The 10,930-nt window shown below is 50.4% G+C and overlaps 1 protein-coding gene across 3 annotated transcripts in view; it reads left to right on the top strand.

Annotated features, from left to right (window-relative positions):
• The window catches only part of GRHL1 (grainyhead like transcription factor 1), a 56,180-nt gene extending 46,515 nt beyond the window's left edge, over positions 1 to 9,665 (top strand). For all 3 annotated transcript variants that reach the window (XM_045447757.1, XM_045447756.1, XM_045447758.1), the window contains 5 exons: positions 309 to 346; positions 2,839 to 2,930; positions 3,267 to 3,352; positions 6,764 to 6,828; positions 7,961 to 9,665. In XM_045447757.1, coding sequence (XP_045303713.1) covers positions 309 to 346; positions 2,839 to 2,930; positions 3,267 to 3,352; positions 6,764 to 6,828; positions 7,961 to 8,075 — 396 coding nt within the window. In that variant the 3' untranslated portion in view covers positions 8,076 to 9,665. The remainder of the gene's footprint in view (positions 1 to 308; positions 347 to 2,838; positions 2,931 to 3,266; positions 3,353 to 6,763; positions 6,829 to 7,960) is intronic.
• The last annotated feature ends 1,265 nt before the right edge of the window (positions 9,666 to 10,930 follow it).

The raw sequence follows: 10,930 nt of genomic DNA, 5'->3' as shown, positions 1-10,930 counted from the left end.
CTGCCATTGTAGTGCCAAAACAGCCATAAACAACATGCCAGTGACTGAGTGTGGCTGTTTGCCACTACGTACTTTATTTATATAAACAGGTATTGGGCCAGACTCGGCTCGTGGGCCATAGTTTCCCAGCCGCGGGCTTAGAGGAGTTCAAGATACCGGTAAGAATCTAGTAATTGAAAAATAAGGCTAAAGGATGGTGTACGAGGTTGGTCAAATTCAAAATTATTTTCATTTTAGGAATAAGTCGCTTAACGGTCTGAAATAGTTTGAGCATATACTTGAAAAGCTGTCTATTTTTTTGGTTTTAGGTCCTTCCTCTGGCCTCAGAAGAACTGGAGGGTGAAGGGTAAGGCTTCTGTTTTGTTTTATTTTGTTTAAATGTTTGTTTATTTTTGAGAGAGGGAGAGAGAGCATGAGCAGGGGAGGGACAAAGGGTGGGGGACGGGGATCCAAAGCGGGCTCTGCGCTGCGGGGCTCGAACTCACAAACCTCGAGATCATGACCTGAGCCAAAGTTGGATGCTTAACCCACTGAGCCAGCCAGGCGCCCCTGTTTTGTTTAACAGGTTCTTTTTATCTGTAAACAATCTCAAACTTACAGAAAAATTGCAAGTATAATACAAAGAACTAATTTTTTCCTGAGTCCTTTGCAAACTCGGTGACCCACCATTCCTAAATACGTGTGTATTTCTTGCAAACGAGGACAGTCTCCCACATAACAGAGTCGGGATATTAACAAGACATTAGTCCCAGCCAGTCCTCGTTCCTCATTCGAGTTTTGCCGGTTGTTCCAATAATGTCCTTTATAGCAAAAAAGGATCCGATTCCGACCCCGTGTATTCAGTTGTCTCCTTCAGCCTCAGACAGTCCAGTCTCTCCTTGACTTTCCTGACCCACTACTTCTGAAGATTAGAATCCCGTTGCTTAGGATGTCCTTCAGTTTGGGTTTGTTCGTTGTGTTCTCATGATTAGATTCAGATGACTCTGCACCTCGGCAGGAATTTCCCAGACATAATGGTGCATCCTCTGTGCGTCCTGTCAGGTGGCATAATTTCCGTGTTACCCCCTGCTCGTGCTGTTCACTCGGATCACTGGATCAAGGCCGTGTCTGCCAGGCTCCGCCCCCCCCCCCCCCCCCACGAAGCTATTTTGTAACCAGTGGTTTGTGGGGAGGTGCTTTGTGGCTTTTAAAGATCTCATTCCTGGGGCGCCTGGGTGGCGCAGTCGGTTAAGCGTCCGACTTCAGCCAGGTCACGATCTCGCGGTCCGTGAGTTCAAGCCCCGCGTCGGGCTCTGGGCTGATGGCTCGGAGCCTGGAGCCTGTTTCCGATTCTGTGCCTCCCTCTCTCTCTGCCCCTCCCCCGTTCATGCTGTCTCTCTCTGTCCCAAAAAAATAAACGTTGGAAAAAAAAAAAAAAAGAAAAGATGTCATTCCTCATCAGACTTTGAATTTATTCATTTTTTTCTTTATATCTGTACCGGCCTCTGGTTTCCAACTTTATTCAACAAGTCGCACGTCATTTACTTGCTCACGTTGTCACAGTAGGTCGGCGGACCCCTTCAAGCTGCCCCTGGGTCCCCTGACGTGGCCCTCCCCCCAGCTCCTGGAGCGCCTTCCTCACCTTCAGGCACGATGACTTCCAGGTGCTTGTGTTCTCCCCTCCCAGCTTGAGAACCTGCTCCTTCTCCGGAGGGAGCCCGGCCCCGGGTGTGCTCCTGACTCGCGCCGTTGCTGTCACCCCCCTCCCCCAGCACACGGGCGCCCTCCTTGGACCCCCTCCTCGGCGCTCTACCATGGTGAGGGGCCGGTCCCCTCTTCCGGGCCCCCCCTTCAGACCCACGTTGCCTATGGAGCCTTTTTGTCTGAAGGCCAGTCCTCCTCTGCCTCTAACTCCTCGTGTGCTCAGAGCCTGCACGTGCTCTCAGGGGAGGTCTGGATGTGCCGGCAACTGAGACGGACACGCTGAGTATTTTAAGGCCCAACCCCTGTGCTTGAAGTGTCGTTCTGCTCCAAACCAAGCCCTCCCTTTCTTCACTTCCAGTTATGGGACTGTTTCCCCGCTCGCCCCCACTGACCTCCCTCACAGCGTAGAACTTGCACCCCGTGACTGAGCCTTGGAACCACTCAGTCCTCAGCGGTGTCTCCTTCCCCTCTTTCTTTGCACAGACACTACTGTATTCTGACCCTTTGGGATTTTATGCTGTGATGGTCTCCAGGGTCCCCTCCCAGGTTCTTCTGCGGGTCCTGGAGTCCCCTCCAGTCTCCACCACACACGCTTTGAGTACAGCATTCTCGTCTCACGAACCTTTGAGAGGTTTCCTACGTGCCTGCAGCATTAAGTCGTAAATTCCTTATAGCCAGATGATCAAGGTATTCCATAGTAGAGTCCCAGCCTTCTGGATTTGTCTTCCTGCAGAGCATCGTATCTTAGCCAGCCCGGCTCTGTGGCTACACTTCCCCCCTTGGTTGACGTGTTCTCTCCTCTGTTACCACCTTGATGTACGTATCTCAAGTCCTACCCCCTCCATAAAATGTTTTCTGAAAAGAAGCCCTGCGTTCCTGAGAAGGCAGCTTGATCTAGTGTGAGAGCGATGGAGGGTGTCTGGCAGGTGACCTGAGTGTAGTCCCAGCTCTGCCATTAAGTTGTGTGAGCTGGTTCAGTCACTGTCTTCCCTTGGGCCTCAGATTTTCATTCACAGACTGAGGAAGCTGGACCAGGTAAAGAACCAAGGTCACGTTAAATCTAAAATTCGGTGACGTACCCTAAATCTCTCTTTTGTTCCCGCAAGCGACGTTTTCAGTCGGCATCACTGATTGCCTCGTTTGGATTGCCTGCAGGTCTAACTTGAAAAGGGGTCCGTACGGATCAGAGGATGACTTTGCCATTCCAACTCCTGCTAAGCTGACTCGGGTGGAAGAACCAAAGAGAGGTGCGTTGGTTCACATTTCTTGTGGGAGCTTTCAGTTAGAAGTGAATTCTGACTCTGTCAAAAGCATGAATTGCTCAAACCAACCCTGTCTGGCTTGACTTTCTCGAGCATTCTTCCATCAGGCCAGCTCTTGCCTTGAAGCTTGGACTTCTAGCAGAGTTCCAAGAAGCTGAGAGCCATGTTCCTCAAGATGGAGTTGACTTTGGTTCACGTTTACTGTTCCTGATGCAGATGCCTCTTTTTATTTCAACCGCTCTCCAGAGTCTCTTATTTTGCTCATATGAATAACCGCGTCCTTTCTCTCTCCCCCCTGCTGTACTCCTGGCTGGGAATTAGTGCTGCTGTATGTGCGGAAGGAGTCAGAGGAAGTCTTTGATGCCCTGATGCTTAAGACTCCGTCTTTGAAAGGCTTGATGGAGGCCGTAAGTAGTGGAAACTTGGAAACCCTCTTTCGAAAGTAAAACCCGCTTAAGTAGAAGTTTTCTCTGAAACAAATTTTATCAGACCTTCCAGATTCTCTGTTATACTGAAATCTCTGCAGCCTGTGCTGTGTGGCACACGTTTCATCCAGCCACACGTGGCCCTGAGTCATCTGCCGGGCCATCCCCGCCGGGTCTCACAGGGTCTCACCCAGCCAACTAGTTGGCAGATGGTAACCTCTGAGTGATGTCTACTGAACTGAATTGAGTGCTTTTGTTTTTGGGTTTTTTTTTTTTAATGTTTTATATATTTGGGGGCGGGGCAGAGAGAGAAGGGAACAGAGGACCCCAAGCAGGCTCTGCACTGTCAGCGGCAAGCCTGATGCAAGGGCTCGAACTCACGCACCGTGAGGTCGTGACCTGAGCTGAAGTCGGATGCTCAACCGACCGAGCTACCCAGGCGCCCCCCGAAGTGAGTGCCTTTGCGATGGTCCCTGCAGTAGTTTTTGCTTGTTCGTTTGTTTTCTTAAACATTCTACTCTTTTTTTAGGTTTAGTTATTTTGAGAGAGTACAAGTGGGGGAAGGAGTAGAGAGAGGGCGGGGAAGAGAGAGAATTCGAAGCAGCCTCCACACCGTCAGCATGGAGCCTGATGGGGGACTCACACCAACTGTGAGATCGTGACCTGAGCCAAAGACGGACTCTTAACCGACTGAGCCACCCGGGCACCCTGATCCGTGTCGTAGTTTGTTATATACTTGGTTAAAAGCAGATTGCTGTTTAACAAACCATTTAGACACTGACAAAAATTATTTTTAATCAGATAGAGATCTTGGAAAATTTCATACATAAAAACAGTGGCTCCTTGGTCGACCTTTGAAACGCCCGGTCCTGGGGAACGACAGAGCGTATGTCAAGTCCTTACCCAAAGCCTATTTTTGAAAATGTGGACATGTGGCCAGTGATGACCGTAAGTCTTTCTCACAAGACCTCAGAAGTGAATAAAGTTACCCCAGCCAGGCCTTCTGGGACTTCAGCAAGAGATGGCATGAGAAGGAGCCCATTTTGGCTTTGCTCCAGGACAAAATTCAAGGAATCTACACTGTATCCTGATATTTATCAGCCCCCTGTAGGTCATAGGCATCTTTGAGCTCAGAGCATGTGCGTAACTGGGCTAGAAACCTGTTTCCTCTGGTTCTCCGGACAGCTGCGGTGCGTTCAATTCAACGAACAATATTTGTTAAGCATCTGCTTTATGCCAGATAGTGTTCTGGCTTCTCGAATTACAAGAGTAAGTGACACATTGCCAAATGGAGTTTGGGTGCTAGTTAGGAAGGTGGGGACAATAAAATAGGCAAAGAAGGAGAGCCTGGGTGGCTCGGCAGGTTGAGCGTCTGACTCTTGATTTCGGCCCAGGTCATCACCCCAGGATCATGGGATTGAGCCCTTAGTGTGGAGCCTGCTGAAGATTCTCTCTCCCTCCCTCTGCCCCTCTCCCTGGCTCACGTGTACCCTCTCTCTCTCTCTCTAAAAATAAAGAAAATTTTTTTAAATGGGCAAAGAAACTAAGAAGTAATTTTCCAGGCACTGATAAATGCAGTGAAGAAAAAGAAAGTGGCGGGGTACAGGGACGAGGACTGGGGGAACCACGGTCTCTCAGGGTCCCTGAGCTCAGAGGCATCTCCCAGCATATTGCCTTCCCCCACCACGGCCAGTGCCACCATTAGCCTCTGCTTTGTGTTGTTTTTCGGCTTCCTGCGATTTCTCCTCGGTTACCCTTTCTTACCTTGTCTTCTGGTAACCCTTCCTCATTTAGAACCATGCAAACTCTTAATTATGGAGAGAGAAGAAACAAGAATGGTTGAGACTTTACGGTGCAAATACAACTTGCTTGTAGCCCGTAGGGAATTTGTCAGTGTCACGTGCCTCTTGGGGCTGGGGTTTCCTAATGGATGTTCCACAAACACCCGAGGAATTACTAGCCAGTGATCCAGAAAAGAGGTGGATTTGTCTGGGGCACCCGGGTGGCTCAGTCGGTTAAGCGTCCAGCTTCGGCTCAGGTCACCATCTCACGGCTTGCGAGTTCGAGGCCTGCATTAGGCTCTGCGCTGCAAGCTTGGGATTCTCTCTCTCCCTCTTTCCCTCCCTCTCTCTCCGCCCCTCCCTTGCTCGTGCATTCACTCTCTCGCTCTCTCAAAATAAATAAACTTTTAAAAAAATCATTTAAAAAATTGAAAGATAAACATTGATCATTCTTTTAAAACAAAAGGAAGTGGATCTGGTTGTACGAGAGCTTGGATGTGGGCTGAAAGGGGTGTTTTGTGAGCCCGAAAGCGGTCCGAAGGCTGGCCTTCTGGCCTTTCTCCGTGCCGCTTTGAGTACTGCTCTTCGTATGGAAGGTCAGCTGTGGCCCCAGTTTCGGGGTGGTCTACACAATTCTGAATAAAGCATTTGGCCCAGACGGAGTCAGCTCATCCTTGGATTAATTCATCCTCTCTCTCTCAAGATAGCCTCTGGGCGCTCGTAGAAAGCCTGCAGACTTGACCCTGTACTGATTTCCCTGCTCCGTGTGGACCCTCGCCGATGGTAGCAAGGGGGGTGGGGGAGCTGGGGCCCGGGAGGGGCGGAGGGCCCCACCCCAGCAGCTGCAGCCACAGTGGCCGGAGCCCTGCTGGTTTTGTGAATGTCTGTGTTCTCCCCGGAGAGGCCTCGGGTAGATGTGGCCGAGGCGCCCTTCCTGGCTTGTGATCAGGGACTTGGACGTTTCCTGTGGGCTGTGGGACACTGAAATGTTTGTTTCCTTCTGGAAGCGAACTCCTGCTTTGTGCCGGACGCTCGTCAGTCGTCACCGCGTCCCGTGGTACTCGAAGGGAGGGTCTCTACTGATGAGGACAGTCACTTGTGTTGATTTCTACACTTGATCAGAATACTCGTGATGGTGTGGCTACGTGCCCTTACACGCTTCTCAAAAGCTGTAGAGTGTGAACCTAATGGGAACTGTGGATGCTAGTTATGATGCTGGAGCGATGTCGGCTCCTCACGGACGACGAAAGCCCCGCAGGGACGTGAGATGGTGGCACCCAGGGTCCGGTGGGTGTGCAGCTGTGTGTTTTCTGCTCAATTGTTTATAAACCTAAAGCTCTCTATAAAGTGTTCGTTTTCCAAAAGGATGGCCATACAGGACACTTAGGGACTTCAGCAAACTGGGGGGAAGTGACAGGCACCTGAGTGCAGCCCCTCCAAAGGCAGGTGACGCCCCCGCCCCCACCCCCCGGGGATATGCGTGGTTTCGTGTATGTCTTTGCACGTGCATTTTTGAAAGACAGAAAGCTGAGTGACTGGGCACAGTATTTATAGTTTGTGTTTTAAAGCCATGAGATTAGCATTTTGTAATTATTTTTCTTGGTTCTTTCAGATCTCAGACAAATATGATGTGCCCCATGACAAGATTGGGAAAATATTCAAGAAATGTAAAAAAGGGTAAGCATTAACTGGCATTTCTCCTCCCTCTAAATAACATCAGTCTCATGTCACATGGACGCTATTCACGTGCGTTTGTGCCCAGTCTAGAAAGAGTTGTACAGACGTGAATGCGAGGATGTATTTTTTCTTAAGTTATCCACACGAAATTGATCTACCTTTCTGAGACAACTTTGTGGATCTTTTTTTCCAAGCAAAATTTTTATGTGCTCTTGCCTTGCTTGGCAGCAGTGAAATGGCTCCAGATCCCAGAGCCCAGGTCGAGATTTAGGAAGGGTAACCACGGTCGCTACCCCGTTTACTGAGCCCTCATCGTGAGGCAGGCACCCGATCGGGCACCTCGCACACTAAGTTCCCACACTGCCCTCTGAGCTGGTGTGATGTTCAGTAAGTCAGGAGTTCACACGCAAGGCAGCTGAGGTGCAGAGAGCCTGAGCCGCGGCCACAGTCGGGCAGAGGTCAGGGAGGCCCTGGTTCCGGCTCAGTCTCTGCTCCTTCTGTATTCTCCTGTCCTGGATCGTGTTTTCAGTCACGGGACGTTGCTGCCTCGTCCAGAAATGAACATTTTTAGTCCCGTTTCACTTGAGCGTCTGTGCCGTTTGACATGGGTAAGCCGAGTGTGGCTTAATTCTAAGGCAGATCCCAATTGGAACTTTCTCGATGGGCCTACCAGGGAGCGTTGGACTTACTAGCAGTTCGGTTAAACTTTGAGGATCTGTTGCCAGGGAAGATGACTTGTCAGGGAGCCGTGGCTCCAGATCCCGTAGGTTAATTTTACCGATGCGCCTTGGGAAGCCGGCCCGGCGCGGTGCTGCTCCCGCAGACGTGGTTCGTGCGTTGTGAGGGCTCCTGCGTATCGAGTCGTGACCACGTGCTGAAGTGGTAACAGGGACGAGGCTGGCGCGGTTTGTTTTCCCCCAGGCCCCGCACTGTTATAAGCGCTTTACTTGAGCCCCTCAAGGTGGGCACCGTGGTTACCCCCGTTCCACAGGTGAGGGGATCGAGGCTTAGGGAGGTTTTGTAAATGACGCACCTCCCGTGCTGCAGCCGGTAAGCGGCAGCGCTGACTGGGAAACCGGGTCTGGCTCGCAGTCGGGCAGGGGTGAGCACAAGGGTCTCGCTCGTCTTCCAGGATTCTGGTGAACATGGACGACAACATCGTGAAGCATTACTCCAATGAAGACACCTTCCAGCTGCAGATCGAGGAAGTGGGGGGGTCGTACAAACTCACCCTCACTGAGATCTAAGGGCACACCGCCCCCCCCCGCCCCAGCGAGTTCATGAAGGTCTCACGTAGGTCTTACCCACCGGAAGCAGGTGCATCGCAGGCGTGGGCGGATGCCGGTGGAAGGGACTCCTTTCGAGTTGGAGACGGCGTCGCGTTTGGCTGGTAGATAGCCTTCAACACGCCGCACTGGTGTTTTTCAGGCAGCCGAGGATCCATATGCCATCATGTTTGAATTTTCTGATATAGATACTTAGGATTAAAAGTGAAACCTTTATTCCAAGATTTAATAGACTCTCTGGGAACCTTTAGAATATCTGCTACATTATTTATATAAAAATACTGGAATATTTGTCTCTTCAATGTCAGTGGGCCTGCTCACCAGTGCAAGTCAGAAAAGGCAGCGGGCTTGGCCTTTCAGGGTGCTGTGCCCTTGCCCGAGCTCAGCGTGACCGACTGCCTCAGGGTAGGGGGAGCGGCGCCCCAAGGGGGGGGGGTGCGCCCTTTCTCCCTCAGCCTCTCCGCCTCCAGAAAATGTTTACTCAAGTAGGGCATGTTCCTGAAATCTCCCCGTGCAACTTTCTTGAACATATCACCTGCCTTTCTCATGAAGAACCTAAATGGGTGACAGTGTGAGTCAGTTAAGCTAACGCTGCATTGTATATAAGTGCAATACGTTTTTGAAGGCCTGTGTCTGTAAATGTGTATATACGTGTCTTATACAAATAGATAATATATAAATACGGTGTCTGTACATACAGCAAAGAGATGCAACAGGGTCTACCTTGCAGACCTTCCCTAAACGAAAGGTTAAGTTATTTTTGGTAACGTCTACCAAGCAGACCGAGTCCTGTGCTTGGTGGAACTCGCCAGAACGCCTCGTCTGCGTCCTCGCCAACAGCAGTCATCCCAGAGCACGGCAAAACCTGCCCAAACGGCAGAGATTCTGTTTGCTCTTGAGAATGCGGTTGGTTATTCGGATTTCTGCCCTAACGAACGAAGTAAAGGAAGAACGCCAGCGCATTTCCCGTCTGTCGCGTATGCCATTCTCAGTCGTGTGTCCCCGCGAGAGTGAACACACAGCAATTCTAATACATGCTGCGATTATCGTGGCCTCAGTGATACGACCCCAGATGGAGTCCTTCCTCATCTTCCTGTTACGCGAGGTGATTTCTAGTTCATCGTGTTCCAGAGCCTTCAGGCTTCAAGCACCTTGTGTGCTGCAGACCATTCTGGAAAGCACTCATGAGTGCATGAGACTGTATTACTCTGGCAGGGGAACAATTTGTACACGTGTTGAAATATATAAATGTACTAAAGAGTGTAATTTTATAACAAGTACAATCACGGGTATCTAGGTTCAGGGAGCTAGAGTAGGTCATTTGTGTAAGTAGGACTTGTAGTTGCATTTTTACGTTAAACTGTCCTAATGAAGTATGTGAACTAAATTAAATTGCTGGTTTTCTAAGATAAGATACCATGGGACACGGGTCATGACTATTTTATATTTTGTGTTATGAAATTAATTTTTGTCTTGTTTGTTGTTTTTCACTGTATCACTGAAGATGCATTTTAAACCAAAGGGATTAAATTTTGTATATCTATTTCGTAAGATGTCACTTCCTGTCAACTCCATTTCACTTTACCCTTCCGTTACTCGCTAACGCGCGGTGTGAGATCGTAACCTCGTGGGGCTGAGAAGAACCTCCCTAGCATTCTCTCCTCATTTCTCAAACGGAGAGTCCTCTTTTCCCTTCGGCTTAATTTTTCCGTACAGGTGTCTGAAATGACCCAAGTAACTGTTAAATAAGGGAGCCCCGAATGATTGCCACTGTTACCAAAATGTAACCACTAAAGCCGAAGGTAGATGCTTCGAGACCCAAAATCTTAAGGGTTCTTAGTTTTTTAAAAGCTTAACAGAGCATGTTTGGTTTAAAAAAATCTGCCGATAATGTTTCAGTTCGTCAGACTTTCTGAATCAAACAGCTGTCAGGAGTTTATTCAGGGAATCCAGGGCCTGAATGTGATGGGCACCAAAATAAATTTCTAACGAATACATGATCGGATTAATGACGCGAACTGCCTGCTGGATCTCCCGTGATACCTATTCGTTGTTCACGTTAGTCCTTGGGCCGCAAGTGGAGAATCTAGGGGCAGACTCCGCTCCTGTCACTCAGCGGCCCCAGAGCCGGACTCAGAGCCTTTCGCCGGACTCCACGTTTACCAAGGCGCCAGGGAGCTCCCCGGGTTCCCTTCTGCTCCCTGACCTTCCCGCATGCCGCTGCGTCTCTTTCTCCCTTTGTCAGTTAGCAGAGAGGCTGTTTACAAGTCAGAAGCTCACAAGGCAGTCCGGGCTGGACCCGGAGCAGCAGGCCACGGAGTCGGCATGGTCTGTTTAACGAGGCGACCGTCAGTGAAGCAGAAGTCCCTGAGAGAGCGCCCAGAAGGGGGTTCCGTGAGGCGGACAAGACTCGGCAGGGAAGAAGTCCCAGGAGAAGGCAGACGTGGGACTGCGTCTTGGTAGGACCCTGCGGAGAGCACTCTGCACCTGGTTTCCGTCCCTCCGGCTACTCTGGGGGAAGCGGTGAGCGGTGGCATCCAGTGTTGGCGATCCTGGCCTCTCGCCTGCAGACGTTGGTCACCGATGTGTGGCAAATCCAGGCCACCCAGTCGGCACGCGAGGTAGTCAGACCTTAAACCCACGCCCGAGGGCTGGCCCAGCAGGTGTAGGGTAACAGCAGGCACACGGGTGGTTCCTCCCCATTCACGTCTCTTCGGTCTCACACGCACTTGGCCCTGAACTTCTTTAGCCAAAGAAGTTTAGCCCTTCAAATCTTTCAGCCAAATTCTGTCTCAGTCCTCTTACTGTGAATGTAA

The sequence above is a fragment of the Leopardus geoffroyi genome, chromosome A3, assembly GCF_018350155.1.
Source record: "Leopardus geoffroyi isolate Oge1 chromosome A3, O.geoffroyi_Oge1_pat1.0, whole genome shotgun sequence".
In the NCBI taxonomy this organism is placed as follows: Eukaryota; Metazoa; Chordata; class Mammalia; order Carnivora; family Felidae; genus Leopardus; species Leopardus geoffroyi.
The sequence above is the reverse complement of the archived record's forward strand: the minus strand, read 5'-3'. Positions and strand labels throughout refer to the sequence as shown.